The sequence below is a fragment of the Diaphorina citri genome, unplaced genomic scaffold (genome assembly GCF_000475195.1).
Source record: "Diaphorina citri unplaced genomic scaffold, Diaci psyllid genome assembly version 1.1 scaffold1780, whole genome shotgun sequence".
NCBI classification, from domain to species: domain Eukaryota; kingdom Metazoa; phylum Arthropoda; class Insecta; order Hemiptera; family Psyllidae; genus Diaphorina; species Diaphorina citri.
In genome coordinates, this window is record NW_007379206.1 from 45,198 (window position 1) to 62,685 (window position 17,488).

Here is a 17,488-nt window from a genome sequence, read left to right on the forward strand (position 1 = left end):
AGGTGAAAGGAAAAAAAAAAAAAAAAAAAAAAAAAAAAAAAAAAAAAAAAAAGACAAACTCACCTGGGTAGGTTTCGTTTCAACAAATGATCAGGTAACTTTTGCAGTAGCTTAACAATAGCCAGGGCCACAGGTATTTTCATCAGGTCTTCTTCATCTCTATCCGGACCCAGAGATTTTCTATTCACCTTGTGTACAGAATCACCCTGGGATTTCATAACGAGGATTTTGTATAGACCTGGGTGATAGAGAAAAGAGTAAAAGGTCGTGAATGCTTGTCACAGACTATTTAATGTACACAGAGCAGAATGTATTCAGCGGAAGAAAGGAATTGAAGAGAGGTAAGATCCCTCGCACACCTCAGTGGCCGAGGGGTCAAGAGCACTGCCTATTATTTCTCATTTATAGTCAATCTTTTTACTCTGGTAATGCCGTCACTGGTCGCTACTCTATCAAAGTAGCTCTCTTCAGGAAGCCCAGAGCCGAAAAACTTGGATCCTGCTGAGAATCGAACCCGGAACCTCCGGCATTCATACCTAGTGTGAAACCCACTAGGCCACGCAGTTTGAAAGCTAAAGCTACTCTAATCTTACCTGGTAATATATCCCGATGTATTGAGAATATAACACGGGATGCTTTGGTCTTGGACAGGACCATAGGTTTGTCTAGGATTGACTTGGCGACAGGAATGTTATTGTTATTTTCAGTATCATCCTCATCTAAATCTTCATTATCGTTCTCTTCATTTTCTTCTTCAATCTCTTCGTCTTCGTTATCTTGGCTGGTGGAATTGGCTTGTCTGTAATACAAAGAACAATCATTCTCCTAATTGTTACACCCTGAAATTGCCTAGATTATGTAGGCATGATGAAATTGATGATAATCTTAAATGACTTTAGTAAATTTATTTATTGCAGAAACCTATTTCTAATGGTCCAATTGTGTGCACAGTCACTAAAGACCTTAACATTTATGCAGTGAAGTTAGGTGTTAAGTCTCTATTTAATCTTTATTCTTCGTCTTCTATTCTTCCTTTTTTATTTCACTTCGCCTGTTCACTTTAACGAACCAAGACATTCTTTTACTTGGAAGGTAGACGGTGGGAAGAGAGACTACTAGTTTGGTCAACGCTTATTACTTAGATACGTACTCAGATTCTTCATCTTCCACAGAAGGAGCAGGAGGCAGGACCTCCTTCGCGTTCTCATCCTCATACGCCTTATGCAGATCAAAGTGAAAAGCGTCCAGAAGGCCCGACACGATCTTAATCAGCTGCTTCTGATAGGTGAGTCCACACGATCTCAACTTCCCCAGGTACGTGGTGAGGACCGTCTCGTACTCGCGCCATCAATCTTAATCAGCTGCTTCTGATAGGTGAGTCCACACGATCTCAACTTCCCCAGATACGTGGTGAGGACCGTCTCGTACTCGCGCCATCTCAGTAGGCGCACACATGTGGACAGAGCGCCAATGGCCGAGTCCACAAGAATGTTCTTGTCGTAGTACTTTTCGACGAGAAGAAATTGGGAGAACATGGGAATGATATATTGCGTGATGGTGCGAGCGTTGAGCGGTTTCGACAGAGACTTGCACTGCTCCGTGAATCTGGAAATTTGAGGAAGTAATAATCAAATCAAATATTTTTACTGTGATAACTGATAAAATACCATTATGTACACAATTTTTCTTAATACTAACTTGGGAAAGATTAGTTCAGTCAACTGTAGAACTCACCCGGAAAATGAAGATCTTGTGGGAACAGCCTTCAAAGTCCAATGGGACCTTAAAACTAGGGCCAGCCACTCACTGAGTTAGATATTATGATCAGGTCCAATTGTCAGGTCTACCTCATACCTGATGAGCACACACACTATCAAGTAGACCTGATCAGGTGTACATTTCATCAAAATCGGATAAATCGTGCGACATAATCGTAGGTACGACATAATTGTAGGTATGTACTTATTGAACAATGAAAAATCATACTGAAAACATCCCTTTTCTATCCAATAGTAAACTAGGTTCGATTGTTAAATTTCTGTTATTAGGATAAAGAAAATATGATTAGTGAAAACATTAAAAACCTCTACCTACCTGAGCATAGCACGGGATCGCCTATGTAGTTGTACGTGTAGTATGGTTTCAAACATGTCCATTTCTAAATCTGATGAGCAGGAGAACTGATGCAGATCCGTTAGTACTGGATGTAGACCGGGGGGACATTCCCTTACCTAACGGGAAATAGGGAGAGGGGAAAATGAGCTTTACTTGTATGACCTAATGGCCAAGTTCCCCCCGACCTTTGAAAACAACAACTTTACTTCTATTAATGCATTAGTAGAGGATAAATCCCATAAGGGCTCCGTTAACAGTTCTAGTTCTATTCTTGCCCAGGGCGAACATTATCCCACAGCTAACAGGTAAGGTTCACTCTCGGAACGATTGGCTTTCTTCAATCACGTCCTTTTTCTCTCGTCGATTTCGGGACGATAAGTAGTTATTGTTCCCTCCATTAAATAAACCTCTTTAGAAAACACTTGCGAATAACAACCTAAAACACCGATTAATTTAAGGAAAATCTTGATTTTTGTGAGATAAATAAGTAATCTCAGATTGTCAATTTCAAACCTTTTCAAATTATGAATAAATAGACAGTTAGGGCTGCCTAGAACGGACTGACAAGAAACGCCGATCCTATTTAAATAGGAAAAGGCTAGGGAGAAGAAGAAGAGAATTCAAATAAATTGATTAATTAACCCTGTTCCACTCACCATATAGCCAAGCAGCATAATACTGTCTTCCTTGAAGTCGGTCTTCTTACACTGCAGATTGTTTCGTATGAGGGACAGAATAGTATTCTGGACTATGTAGTCCTTGTTGCGGGCATCGTCCTTATAGAGACGACACAAGTGTGGACACAACTTTTGCAGACAATAGCTGGAGGAGGTGCGCATGGAAATGTCCTTCTCCTGGAATACCATGGGAGAGAGAGAAAGAGATATAAGATGATTGTTAAGTTTTGTGTCCAAGAGAAAAACAATACTAACTTTCAAAAGGAATTTTAATATGTTAAGGCATGATCACAAAAATGTCGTTTTCCAATTAAAACACCTCGATAAATTTCACGACTTGACTTGAACGCCAAACATGAAACTTTGTTTAGTCTGCAGACTCTACAGTCCTATCCTAGCAAGATAAACAGAAAGGGTTCCCATTCTACATATTAGATTATTTACATAGTATAAAATTCACTCGAAAGTTCTTGGAAATATTTCAGCTATTACAGGGTTAGGGCAAAGTACTCACATATTGCAAATAGTGCATGGCCGTATACACTATGAGAACACCCTGTATGGGGAACAGGGCTCGAACCTCGGTCACCAACTTCTGAATCCTGTTGAACCCGTCCAGGCGTCGGTCAAAGTCTGGCTGATCCACAAACTTCTTGTTCATAGCGTTAAGATCTCGGATTAGATTCATGTCGATATCCTCATCCCTGTGGGAGAAAAGGGAAGAAAAAAAAAAGGCCCTGTCAGAAGTGGTTCTGTAGTCGAGGGGTCAAGAGCACTGACTCTCAACCTGGAGGTGCTGGATTCGAATCCCGGCCAGGGCGGAAATTTTCTAACCAGACTTTTCCGTTCTTGGATAGGCATGGATGTAAAAGAATGCGGCTTGAAGTAATGAGAAAGCGGCACCGAGGTACATTTTTTTTTTACCCCGCTGGGACTCTAACCCGGGTCTCCTGCGTACACATAATTATTTTTTATTGTTTTAAATTCTACATTTAAAGCCAGTTTCTTATCATGTTGATGGGCGAAGCCTGGTAGAGTCCCCTTCTCTAATCAGTACTGGAAATACTATACCCACTCTCCAGTTTCTTGAAAAGGCTTTAGGTAACTCACTTGATCTTGTCAGCCAGCACCGCGGTTACTTCCAGGAGAAGGGTTCGAGCCCCGGAATCGACAAGCGTTAGAAACCCTGACGAATGGTACAGGAGATGAATCTGAAGATGATAGTACAAGTGATGTTGATCTCGATACAAGCAAGTCTAGTCTCAACACAAGCAAAGCTAGCTTAAACACAAGCAAAGCTAGTCTGAATACGAGCAGAGCTAGTTTTGGCAAAGGTTCACAGTCATACAAGGCCAAACGCTCTAGAGATGTGTCCACGCTTAAATACAAGCAAAGCTAGTCTGAATACGAGCAGAGCTAGTTTTGGCAAAGGTTCACAGTCATACAAGGCCAAACGCTCTAGAGATGTGTCCAATAAGAATACAATGAGGTTGTTCCTGGCTCATTTCAATGTGATGGCGGCCATGGCTAATCCCAAGTCGGTACATAGGGAGCCTGAGATTCGCAAGATATCATGAGGTTGTTCCTGGCTCATTTCAATGTGATGGCGGCCATGGCTAATCCCAAGTCGGTACATAGGGAGCCTGAGATTCGCAAGATAGAGCTTAAACACAGGCAAAGCTAGTCTGAATACGAGCAGAGCTAGTTTTGGCAAAGGTTCGCAGTCATACAAGGCCAAACGCTCTAGAGATGTGTCCAATAAGAATACAATGAGATTGTTCCTGGCTCATTTCAATGTGATGGCGGCCATGGCGAATCCCAAGTCGGTACATAGGGAGCCTGAGATTCGCAAGATATATGAGGAGTTTCTGTGTCACAGGTAAGTGGTACCCTCAAAGGATAACTGAGAAGCTGGTTCACCAACCACAAACAACGTTGCTTAACTTTAGCGATCCGTTGAGACTGGTGCATTCGACGCATTCTTTCCTGATTTATACTGCTCAAATTTGATCAAAGCCCTTCCATCTTAGCAGTAGACTATGACTGTTCTTGTCAAATTCTCAAACAAGAAAGAATGTTGAGGACAAGATTCCATACCTCAGCTGGTATCGAATTCGATTACCAGGTGAGTGTCTTGACCATTACACCATAGAGAAAGGTGGTGGCTGTGGTCTTTTTCTTCGAAAATTTCTAGGTCCGTCCTCTTGAAATCATCATAAAAACCCGAGGTGTATGTATTACTTAATAAGGAATTTTTAGGGAGAATGGCCTAATGGTCATGTTCCTTGACAACAAAATATTTAAATCTCTCTGAAGACCGGCTATCTTAAACGACGGCCCTGTTGAAACCATTTTTACGCACTGTATTTTCTTTGTGTACAGGAGTTCTGTCGTTCAGAAGATCTGTCTAGACTGTCTACTCAACTACAAGATGAAAGATGTAGAACCATATCGGGACAGTTTGTACGCACTCGTAGACGACAAAACGTTTCGCAATCATCTCATCATGTTTACCATCACTTCGGAAGACGAACAACCGGTGAGTATCACGAGCAACGTTGCGCTTGGTTGGTTTCTGGATGGGTGACCATCTAAAATCCGAGGCATCGCGAACTGTTGACTTTTCCTGACCTTACTCAGACTAGGTGAGATTAATGTGAGCAGGTAGATAGCTCGTCGACGAATGGTGAATATATCGTCACTTGAGGCCTTAGTACAGAGGTATTATCGTTTTGAAATCGAAGAGGAAAGAAGGACAAGATAGGACAAAGCCAGCCGTTCCGAGAACGAGGCTATTCTGTTAAGGATCAAGTTGGCCGCGGGCCAGAATCGGACCTGCGATCCAGGCAGGGATTCGTAGAAGCTTAACCCATCCTCTATGGCTTTTTTTTTCCTGCGCAGACGCGCTACCTTCCAAGCTAACCAGGCTGAAAAAAAAGTCCAACTCTGATTCCTGACATAATCTATTTGTAATTTGTCAAAATTTAATTCTAATTTCTTTCCAAATCTAATTCTAACACAGGAGGCGAGTGGTAAGGACAGTGTGTCCACTGGTCGTCTAAAATCAGAACATCGTCCTATGGTGATGCGACTTGTGTTGAGAATTGTCTATGGGAAAATGCTGGGCGGCTCAGGACCCAAGTCTGGAAGCAAGTCGTCAGGTAAGAGACCTTTGTACTTCCAATCTTCTTTAAGCTTTGTACTGCAAATCTTCTTTCTAGCCTTTCCCTATTTAAATAGGGTCGGCGCTTCTTGTCAGTCTCTTCCAGGCAGCCCTATTGTGTATCTCATGTCCTGTTCTAGCCTTTTCCTATTTAAATAGGGTCGGCGCTTCTTGTCAGTCTCTTCCAGGCAGCCCTATTGTGTACCTCATGTCCTGTTAAATGTTTCTCACTCTTCCAATAGTCGAACAAAAAGTGTGAATCGACGAAATACTGTGAATCCGACAGTAAATAATGGCAGGGAACAAAAACCAGAAGTGATAGTACTTTTACCAGTTCCGAATGGATCACTGAAGTTGAGCAACGTTGCCCGTGGTTATAATGCGGACGGGTTACTCTGGGCAATATCATGCTGAGGGCTTTTCCGAGTCTCACTCAGGCTAGATGAGATTAATATAAGTAGGCTGGTAGCTTACTGCTCAGCTTTCACAGACCACTAGGGCCCTTAGAGGTGGGTAGCTCAACCCAATTCAAATTCCTTGTATTCCTTCTCACAGGACCAGTAGCTCAACCCAATTAAAATTCCTTTTGTTCCTTCCCACAGGATCAGTTAGGAGAGCCATGATCCTGCGTTTTCTGGCTGGATGTAAACCGGAAGAGTTCGATATATTTCTGGACATGGCATTCAAGATAGTTCTGCCGTTCATCAGCATTGAGTCACCTCTAGATATGGTGCACCAAGTGAGCGACAATATCGATTTGGAACAGGTGAGAATTATTCCTTATTTTTCTTCCCCTCTTCGTGAGAATTCTACTCTCTTCTTCTTGCTTCTCTTCCTCTTTCTCCTCCCTCCTCCTCTTCTTCTCCCTCCCCCTACTTCTCCTACTCCTCCTCCTCCTCCTCAAACAAGGCATGTAATTTTATAATCATACATTTTTTAGAACTTTAGAAGCACACTGATAATATAGCTTGCTGCTGGGATAAGGGACTTGTTAGTCTCATTTGAACTCTCGAGATACTCGTACGTATTCACTATGGCTATTACCTTCGACTGAAATGACTGAATCAACACATTTAAAGCAAGTCCAATCAAAGCATTTTGGTGGACAAAAAGTTTTATAGTGTGGACGTATGTCCGGGCTTTGACATGAACCACGCCGAGTGGCTACATATTGCATTCTTTTCTTTATTCTACCACCATAATTCGGCTACAATAACAGTAGCTACATTCTACTCATGAGTATTTCTATTCCTCAGGTGATACCACCCAAGCGTCTCCTCTCCCTCATGAACCTAGCGGACATAGTCCTCTCCCATTGTGGCAGTCTCGCCATGGACAAACTCCTTCGAATCATCCTCTGTCTGGGCAGCTACGTTAAGAACAATCGACCTGTGTTTGAGTGTGCTCGAGATAGATGTGTCTAGTGTGAACCAAGCCTTGACCTCGGAACTGAAGAGACTGTGTGTGGACAATCTGACCTCCCCTTACTCTCAGGTAAGCCATTGACAAAAAAAAAAATGTGGTAAGTATAAATGCTTGTCACAAATGTCGTTCCCCGCTTAATATACTACGCTAAATTTTATCACGTGACTTGAACTCGAACCACCAACCTCCAGATTCAAAGTCCACCGTGCTAACCACTGCATCACTGAGGTCAGTATAACCAGAGTACATATTCTGAATCTCCTGGAAATTTTGAGGGACAGCACTCAGATTTATGGTAACTCTTACCTGTATTTGCATTAGAATGTGGAATTTTCCTCATAGAGACATAAGTGACTTGAAGTTTAGGAACATTGAAGACCCCCCCCCTGATGAAATATCTTCAACTTAAAGGCTCACAGTGAAAGAAAAATCAATGGTTGAGTGGAAGAGAACCCTGCCACTTACATTACTTTGAAATGGGGGTCTTTTCTGACGAAATTCCTGTGTTCAGAGTCCAGTATGTAGGACTATTGTACCCTTTAGACTCTGCCACTTAAAAGATAGATCCATAAATAAATGGTCGTTTGCCCATTTTTCTACTTTTGAAGCACAGACAAACAGCTAAGTTTACTAATCGTGTACGTCTTCTGTTCCCTATGTCCGCTTTTCAGATCAGAACCCTATCATCTCACATCCTCACCCTACTCAATCCCCTTCACTCAGACCAAGAGGTGACTATATTCGACCTCATCCATCAAGCCGAAACCACAGAGACCTCTCTTCAGTCCTACCGGGACAAGCTCAACCTTATTCAAAAGCTAGAGACCTACCCATGTACAGCGTCACTGAAGTATATGTTTGGCGTCCTCTATGTAAACTTCTCGTTGCTATGGAAACCGGTGTGTGGGAATATTGTGTCGCTAGGGGACACTATGGATGTGAAAGAGTTCTGGCCGGAATACATGCGGATGTTGAGTGAGCTGAAGACTGTGGGAAGTAAGTAGCTGATGTTTGTTTATTTAAAATAAAAAAAATGATTTGAGCCAGCTAACAGCCTAGAGATATTACTCGATGAACGGGGAACAAATGGCTCACAACCTTCATCTTGTAGCAAATTGGACATCTCTTCGGGAAAAAAATTTTTTTTTCAATCTTAACTTAAATTTTTTTTTTTTTTTTTTTTTTTTTTAAATTTAAACAGGTCTTAATTTTATTATTGTTCCATAAAATGTAATGTCATTACCAATCAAATATATAAGACCTTGTTTAGACTGCGAGAGTAAAGGGACTTTTCAGTCCTATGCTGGTAGTATAAACAAGGTATATTCTATTCTATTCTATTCTATTCTGGGGCGTTTATGGGGTTCTGTGGGGGTATAAAAACGAATTAGAAAATTTCTGACAGAGTTGTACAAAGAACAGAAACCCCATTCTTTTGAATATTTTATATTTTATTCTTTCTATTACAAATTTTTATTAGTGAGTGGTTTCTTCAAATTAAATTGATCCCAAGGGCAAGGAAAACCTTGACTCTTGACAAATGGAATGTGCCTGAAGGCATGTGATGTGTTCAGATCCACACGACCCCTATTACACCAAGATTTGGTTCTCATTTCAGGAAGCAGAACAACCTCCTCGCTCACATGACATCGCTTCTCACCTCGTCACAAAGCGCCACAGACGACATTATCTGCACGATCCTCATTGCACCCCATGTGAACGCGCCTCCCCACCTCCTGTCCAAACTGCACGGCGCTCTCAAACGAAAGCTCCGTTCACACGATGTGTCGAGCGATGATCAGACGCAACTGTACGTGTATACGCTCCTGGTGGAGACGATGCTAAGGATAGACCCGGGAGAAGTTAAGTTTGAGGCCATTCTCGAGGTGCTGAGTTCGAGTCTCAATGAGGTATGTAATATGTGCCAGTCATTTTGTCCGTTTTTTCTCCCTTATTCTATCGAGGTCTTGTCATCATTTTAAAGGCACAACAATTCAAACAAATAAAGGTCAAATACTTTTAAATTAAAGGGACTTTTCAGTCTTAATCTGGCAGTATAAACAGGGTATATGTATATTCCATTCTATTTTATTCTATTCTACTTACTTAAACTAATGATACAAATCGGTGTAATTACATAAAGGAGGTCTACTTAAAGGGACTTTTCAGTCTTATTCTGGCAGTATAAACAGGGTATATGTATATTCCATTCTATTTTATTCTATTCTACTTACTTAAACTAATGATACAAATCGGTGTAATTGGACTATCGATTCCAAGATGACAATCTAAAGAAAGTAAAAGGTAATTTTAAAATCTCTTGAGTAAATAATAATATCTCTTGTTCTCGCCCCAATTACAGGTGTGTGCTCTAAGAACAATCGACCTGTGTTTGAGTGTGCTCGAGATAGATGTGTCTAGTGTGAACCAAGCCTTGACCTCGGAACTGAAGAGACTGTGCTAAGAACAATCGACCTGTGTTTGAGTGTGCTGGAGATAGATGTGTCTAGTGTGAACCAAGCCTTGACCTCGGAACTGAAGAGACTGTGTGTGGACAATCTGACCTCCCCTTACTCTCAGGTAAGCCATTGACAAAAAAAAAATGTGGTAAGTATAAATGCTTGTCACAAATGTCGTTCCCCGCTTAATATACTACGCTAAATTTTATCACGTGACTTGAACTCGAACCACCAACCTCCAGATTCAAAGTCCACCGTGCTAACCACTGCATCACTGAGGTCAGTATAACCAGAGTACATATTCTGAATCTCCTGGAAATTCCGAGGGACAGGACTCAGATTTATGGTAACTCTTACCTGTATTTGCATTAGGATATGGAATTTCCCTCATAGAGACATAAGGGACTTGAAGTTTAGGAACCCTGACGAAATATCTTCAACTTAAAGGCTCACAGTGAAAGAAAAATCAATGGTTGAGTGGAAGAGAACCCTGCCACTTACATTACTTTGAAATGGGGGTCTTTTCTGACGAAATTCCTGTGTTCAGAGTCCAGTATGTAGGACTATTGTACCCTTTATACCCTGCCACTTAAAAGATAGATCCATAAATAAATAGTCATTTGCCCATTTTTCTACTTTTGAAGCACAGACAAACAGCTAAGTTTACTAATCGTGTACGTCTTCTGTTCCCTATGTCCGCTTTTCAGATCAGAACCCTATCATCTCACATCCTCACCCTACTCAATCCCCTTCACTCAGACCAAGAGGTGACTATATTCGACCTCATCCATCAAGCCGAAACCACAGAGACCTCTCTTCAGTCCTACCGGGACAAGCTCAACCTTATTCAAAAGCTAGAGACCTACCCGTGTACAGCGTCACTGAAGTATATGTTTGGCGTCCTCTATGTAAACTTCTCGTTGCTATGGAAACCGGTGTGTGGGAATATTGTGTCGCTAGGGGACACTATGGAGGTGAAAGAGTTCTGGCCGGAATACATGCGGATGTTGAGTGAGCTGAAGACTGTGGGAAGTAAGTAGCTGATGTTTGTTTATTTAAAATAAAAAAAATGATTTGAGCCAGCTAACAGCCTAGAGATATTACTCGATGAACGGGGAACAAGTGGTGGCTCACAACCTTCATCTTGTAGCAAATTGGACATCTCTTCGGGAAACATGAACCTACTAAACTCATGTCAGTCAGCCTAGTTAGCTTGTGGTTTAGGGGGTAGCGCGCCTGCCTTGTAAGCGCTAGGCAGGAGGTTCGATTCCCGGTCGAGAAGAACGTTATCCTGAACAGATGAGGTTCGTTCTCAGAACGGCTGGCTTGCTCTTATCCTGTTCTAGCCCATCCCGGGCAGACTTGTGCCCCCTGTCCTGTTTGGTCCAGTTGTTAATCAACGATAGAACGCATATCGGTGTGAAGATGGTGATATTGGATGTGATAGAGAGCTTAGTGACTCTGGAGGATGAAGAGGAAGGTGCGAGGAATGTACGTGTCAGAAATACGGTGCTCAGCAAACCAGGTAAGACTTAAGAACCATTTTCTGTCACCGAGAAAGACTTGGTTTACTGGTTTCATACACAAAAAAGCCCACTTAGAGGCTTAGGTGTAGGGGCAAACAGCCCCATAGGATGGGTTGAACTTATACGAATTTCTAGTTTACTTGTTTCCTTCTTCCTACGTCTACGTCTCCTGGACCTAGACAAGAAGTACCTACACCTAACACCTTGTTTAGGCTGCGAGAGTAAAAGGACTTTTCAGTCCTATGCTGTCAGTATAAACAAGGTATATTCTATTCTACTTTGCTTTAGAGGTAGTCTAAGAGGGGTTTTTTTTCCAAGTAGATGGTTGAGTGAGGCCGATCCTAAAACATTGTAACTCACTCTTTAAATCCCGATAGGTACCTATTGGGAGTTAGGATCTGACTCATTGACTGAGTAGTCCACTGAAAAGCTTGGTTCTTTCTTATAACCCTCTCACTCTTTACGTATCTCTACTTTGGTTATTATTATTCTTTATTTTTCTAAACCAGAGTTCTTTTTGATTTAATTAAGCCTTGCTTTAATTGAAAATTTACACCTTCTTTTCAGACGAATACAAAAATCTGAACTAGAGAATGAAGAAGACGAGGAAGATAAGGTGAGTTTTTTTTTTCATCCATCCAATAACAGAATCTCAAAAAGTCTTTCTTCGATTTTCCATAATTTTATGACTTGTCTTGGACGTTAACCACCGACCTCCAGATTCAAAGTCCAACACACCCCACCCAACTAGACCCCATATCATTGTTGACAAACCCTGTGGCAGCAGCCACTTTCCTGGACCTGGAAGATGAGTGACTGAACGTTGTCAATGACGTTAACAATAACATATTCAAGGTCCACAGCGCTAACTATTACTACCTATACTGAGTTTGGAAAATCTACTACCCCGATATCAAGATCAATCCGTTTTTGCTTACAAAGACTGTTCTCACCTCATGTTCTATTTTCTTTCAGACGGAAAACGAAGAGCAGTCCAGCAAAAACAAACGCGGCGGTAAGAAACGAAAACTTGCCGACGACACCAAAAAGAGCCCCAAGAAACGCAAAAGCTCCCTGACGAACAGCCCATCCCGCGCAGACTTGTGCCCCCTGTCCTGTTTGGTCCAGTTGTTAATCAACGATAGAACGCATATCAGTGTGAAGATGGTGATATTGGATGTGATAGAGAGCTTAGTAACTCTGGAGGATGAAGAGGAAGGCGCGAGGAATGTACGTGTCAGAAATACGGTGCTCAGCAAACCAGGTAAGACTTGAAAACCATTTTCTGTCACCGAGAAAGACTTGGTTTACTGGTTTCATACACAAAAAAGCCCACTTAGAGGCTTAGGTGTAGGGGCAAACAGCCTCTTTGATTCCAGGACGATAAGACTTTTTGGTTGTTACAGTTCCCTCTTTCGAACATCTTGAAGAATAAAATAAATAAATAATTCGCGATATTGTATTTCTTATTATACAACATCCTGCTTATTCCATCTTATTCCAGATCGCACAGAAACGTCGATTGACTCCGACCTGCCATTCATAACAGACCACTACACTCACCTTACCGCCCTCAACGATAAACCAGACCATTGCAATGTCCGTGTCCTCCTATGGGAAACGCTCGCTCAGATGAAGAAGCTCATAGGGCAGAAGAATCGAGACTTGGCCGTTCTGTTTTTGGAGTATGTGAACCAGGAGTTTCGCTCGTCGGATGCCGAGATGGCACGAGTGTGGAATATACGTGTGAATGAGGGAGGGGACGGAGGGAGCGAAGGGGAAGAGGAGGATAGTGAAGAGGAAGAGAATGAAGAAGACGAGGAAGATAAGGTGAGTTTTTTTTTTCATCCATCCAATAACAGAATCTCAAAAAGTCTTTCTTCGATTTTCCATAATTTTATGACTTGTCTTGGACGTTAACCACCGACCTCCAGATTCAAAGTCCAACACACCCCACCCAACTAGACCCCATATCATTCTTGACAAACCCTGTGGCAGCAGCCACTTTCCTAGACCTGGAGGATGAGTGACTGAACGTTGTCAATGACGTTAACAACAACATATTCAAGCTCTAACTATTACTACCTATACTGAGTTTGGAAAATCTACTACCCCGATATTAAGAGCAATCCGTTTTTGCTTACAAAGACTATTCTCACCTCATGTTCTATTTTCTTTCAGACGGAAAACGATGAGCAGGCCAGCAAAAACAAACGCGGCGGTAAGAAACGAAAACTTGCCGACGACACCAAAAAGAGCCCCAAGAAACGCAAAAGCTCCCTGACGAACAGATGAAGAAGCTCATAGGGCAGAAGAATCGAGACTTGGCCGTTCTGTTTTTGGACTATGTGAACCAGGAGTTTCGCTCGTCGGATGCCGAGATAGCACGAGTGTGGAATATACGTGTGAATGAGGGAGGGGACGGAGGGAGCGAAGGGGAAGAGGAGGATAGTGAAGAGGAAGAGAATGAAGGACTCTGGAGGATGAAGAGGAAGGCGCGAGGAATGTACGTGTCAGAAATACGGTGCTCAGCAAACCAGGTAAGACTTAAAAACCATTTTCTGTCACCGAGAAAGACTTAGTTTACTGGTTTCATACACAAAAATTTGGACCGATTGCAATACTCTCATTACTAGTATAGCTCGCTATACTGTAGTAATAGAAAGTAAAAAATCCCACTTAGAGGCTTAGGTGTAGGGGCAAACAGCCCCATAGGATGGGTTGAACTTATACGAAACTCTAGTTTACTTGTTTCCTTCTTCCTACGTCCACGTCTCCTAGACCTAGACAAGAAGTACTTACACCTAACACCTTGTTTAGACTGCGAGAGTAAAAGGACTTTTTAGTCCTATGCTGTCAGTATAAACAAGGTATATTCGATTCTACTTTGCTTTAGACTCTTAAGAGGTATTCTAAGAGGGGTTTTTTTTCCAAGTAGATGGTTGGGTGAGGCCGATCCTAAAACATTGTAACTCAATCTTTAAATCCAGATAGGTACCTATTTGGAGTTGGGATCTGACTCATTGACTGAGTAGTCCAATGAAAAGGTTGGTTCTTTCTTATAACCCTCTCACTCTTTACGTATCTCTACTTTGCTCTGAAGTTATTATTATCTTGACCATAACATAGGGTCTTGGCAGCGCAGGCTGAATCGACCAGGCCCATAGGATGAGTTGAACTTATACGAAACTCTAGTTTACTTGTTTCCTTCTTCCTACGTCCACGTCTCCTGGACCTAGACAAGAAGTACTTACACCTAAGACCTTGTTTAGGCTGCGAGAGTAAAAGGACTTTTCAGTCCTATGCTGTCAGTGTCAGTATAAACAAGGTATATTCTATTCTACTTTGCTTTAGAGGTATTCTAAGAGGGGTTTTTTTTTCCAAGTAGATGTTTGAGTGAGGCCGATTCTAAAACATTGTAACTCACTCTTTAAATCCCGATGGGTACCTATTGGGAGTTGGGATCTGACTCCTTGACTGAGTAGTCCACTGAAAAGCTTGGTTCTTTCTTATAACCCTCTAACTCTTTACGTATCTCTACTTTGCTCTGAAGTTATTATTATCTTGACCATAACATAGGGTCTTGGCAGCGCAGGCTGAATCGACCAGGTCATTCATTTATTGGAGTAAAATTTACAAATATAAAATAAAAAGAATAAACAATAATCAAAAATAAACAAGTTCAGGTTTTGATAAAAATGCAACCCCTTTTTTCAGACGAATACAAGAACCTGAACTACGGCAGTTTTCTTCTCAAGCCGTACGTCCTGTCCATACTCAAATACTACCAGAATAAGTTAAACCGATCCAAGAAACTGGATGGCTTGCAAGATCGGGATCTTACCATTGTATCTCGCATTACTGAACTGGTATCGGATGAGAAGACTAGCACCGCACTCGCACATGTTCTTATACCGTTGATTATCAAGAAGCTGAAGTTAAACCGATCCAAGAAACTGGATGGCTTGCAAGATCGGGATCTTATCATTGTATCTCGCATTACTGAACTGGTATCGGATGAGAAGACTAGCACCGCACTCGCACATGTTCTTATACCGTTGATTATCAAGAAGGTAAGTTATCACAGGTCTGTGTTGTAGCACACCTAGCCATGACTCATTCGAGCAGTTCTTGTTGTACTTATGTCCATATTCAGTTGGGAGAAAAGACACAAAATTTCGCATTTAGGTGCTGCAGCCAGCCTAGTTAGCTTAGTTGGTAGTGCGTCTGCCTTGTAAGCGCTAGGCCGCGGGTTCAATTCCCGCCCGGGGCGGATTTTATCTACAGGTCTGTGTTGTAGCATACCTAGCCATGACTCATTCGAGCAGTTCTTGTAGTACTTATGTCCATATTCAGTTGGGAGAGAAAAGACACAAAATTTCGCATTTAAGTGCTGCATGCTGGTTCAACACGAGAACACCAAAAAGTAACCCGTTGAAATGTAAATTTACAATCGAAATAATACAGTTCTTTTTTTAATGATGTGGTAGTCAAGACACTCGCCTGGTAAACAGGGGGTGTGGGTTCAATCCCTGCTGAGGTATGGAATTTTATCCTCAATATAATTTGAGATTTTGACCACAGTAATAGTAGTAGCTTACTGCTGGAGTAAGGGGACTTTTCAGCCCTATTAGAGCCGTATAAATAAGACGAGCCAAATAAACATGGCTAGAGATCATCACCCTGGTTTGGCTGTTTGTCATCGCCTTTCGGCTATAGCTAAAGCTGCTACAACAACAATTATTATTCAAATTCTATTCCATCATATTCCAGGTTCGCTCCGGAGAGCAGGTCATATCTCCGCTACTCACTACGCTAGTATGTGAACCAGGAGTTTCGCTCGTCGGATGCCGAGATGGCACGAGTGTGGAATATACGTGTGAATGAGGGAGGGGACGGAGGGAGCGAAGGGGAAGAGGAGGATAGTGAAGAGGAAGAGAATGAAGCAATAATTGAGGCGATTGTCTTAAAGGAGGTTGCGGTTTGGAATCCCAACTGAGGCACGAAGAACTTCCCGCAAAACTAGATGTATTTCCCGAATTTGCTGGAAGCTCCAAGTAGAGAAATCAAGAAAATTGTCAAAATTATTGATATACTTAAATAATTTAAACTTTTTTTTTTTTTTTAAATGGTTCATAATAAGAATTTTCAGTCGAACAAAAAGTGTGAATCGACGAAATACTGTGAATCCGACAGTAAAATAAATAATGGCAGGGAACAAAAACCAGTAGTGATAGTACTTTTACCAGTTCCCAATAGATCACTGAAGTTGCCCGTGGGTTACTCTGGGCAATATCATATTGAGGGCTTATACCAGCCCCACCCAGGCTGGATGAAATTAATGTGGGAAGGGTGGTAGCTTACTGCTCAGCTTTCTCATATCACCAGGGTCTTTAGTGTTTTGTACCTTAACTCAATTAAACGTCCTTTTCTTTCTTCCCACAGGATCAGTTAGGAGAGCCATGATCCTGCGTTTTCTGGCTGGATGTAAACCAGAGGAGTTCGATACATTTCTGGACATGGCATTCAAGATAGTTCTGCCACCTGGCTGGATGTAAACCGGAAGAGTTCGACATATTTCTGGACATGGCATTCAAGATAGTTCTGCCGTTCATCAGCATTGAGTCACCTCTAGATATGGTGCACCAAGTGAGCGACAATATCGATTTGGAACAGGTGAGAATTATTCCTTATTTTTCTTTCCCTCTTCGTGAGAATTATACTCTCTTCTTCTTGCTTCTCTTCCTCTTTCTCCTCCTCCCTCCTCTTCTTCTTCTCCTTCCCCCTATTTCTCCTCCTCCTCAAACAAGGCATGTAATTTTATAATCATACATTTTTTAGAACTTTAGAAGCACACTGATAACATAGCTTGCTGCTGGGATAAAGGACTTGTTAGTCTCATTTGAACTCTAGAGATACGTATTTACTATGGCTATTAACTTCGACTGAAATGACTGAATCAACACATTTAAAGCAAGTCCAATCAAAGAATTTTGGTGGACAAAAAGTTTTATAGTGTGGACGTATGTCCGGCCTTTGACATGAACCACGCCGAGTGGCTTCATATTGCATTCTTTTCTTTATTCTACCATCATTTTTTTTTTTTTTTCAAAGAGGATAAAA

General features: G+C 41.8%; 2 protein-coding genes and 1 long non-coding RNA gene across 3 annotated transcripts in view; 2 read left to right on the forward strand and 1 right to left on the reverse strand.

Moving 5' to 3' along the window:
- The window catches only part of LOC103517205 (small subunit processome component 20 homolog), a 10,512-nt gene extending 6,126 nt beyond the window's left edge, over positions 1 to 4,386 (reverse strand). Inside the window, exons 1-6 of the mRNA XM_026829389.1 lie at positions 4,315 to 4,386; positions 3,903 to 4,003; positions 3,307 to 3,496; positions 2,772 to 2,969; positions 2,095 to 2,231; positions 1,351 to 1,605 (exon numbers count right to left, since the gene is read on the reverse strand). Of these exons, the coding sequence (XP_026685190.1) occupies positions 1,351 to 1,605; positions 2,095 to 2,231; positions 2,772 to 2,969; positions 3,307 to 3,496; positions 3,903 to 4,003; positions 4,315 to 4,386 (953 nt within the window). The remainder of the gene's footprint in view (positions 1 to 1,350; positions 1,606 to 2,094; positions 2,232 to 2,771; positions 2,970 to 3,306; positions 3,497 to 3,902; positions 4,004 to 4,314) is intronic.
- Positions 4,387 to 4,459: 73 nt separating this feature from the next.
- On the forward strand, positions 4,460 to 13,660 carry LOC108253435 (small subunit processome component 20 homolog). Its single transcript, XM_026829390.1, has 12 exons — positions 4,460 to 4,671; positions 5,175 to 5,331; positions 5,815 to 5,953; positions 6,558 to 6,721; positions 7,212 to 7,358; positions 8,052 to 8,369; positions 8,955 to 9,290; positions 9,743 to 9,751; positions 9,841 to 9,960; positions 10,547 to 10,871; positions 12,870 to 13,195; positions 13,547 to 13,660. Exons 1-12 carry the CDS (start codon positions 4,562 to 4,564, stop codon positions 13,658 to 13,660), a joined length of 2,265 nt encoding a protein of 754 aa, XP_026685191.1. The 5' UTR covers positions 4,460 to 4,561.
- A 177-nt stretch (positions 13,661 to 13,837) lies between these two features.
- On the forward strand, positions 13,838 to 15,201 carry LOC113470726. The gene is made up of 2 exons (XR_003393681.1): positions 13,838 to 13,905; positions 15,083 to 15,201. It is a non-coding gene; the product is annotated as an uncharacterized LOC113470726 (long non-coding RNA).
- Positions 15,202 to 17,488: the final 2,287 nt, after the last annotated feature.

What these genes read in the sequence shown, in the direction of transcription:
- LOC108253435 (XM_026829390.1), top strand. Translation starts at nt 4,562, where the DNA reads ATGAGATTGTTCCTGGCTCATTTCAATGTGATGGCGGCCATGGCGAAT. An exon ending in GAGGAGTTTCTGTGTCACAG is followed by an intron (nt 4,672 to 5,174) that starts GTAAGTGGTACC and finishes CTTTGTGTACAG; the next exon opens with GAGTTCTGTCGTTCAGAAGA. An exon ending in TGTTGAGTGAGCTGAAGACT is followed by an intron (nt 8,370 to 8,954) that starts GTGGGAAGTAAG and finishes TGATGTGTTCAG; the next exon opens with ATCCACACGACCCCTATTAC.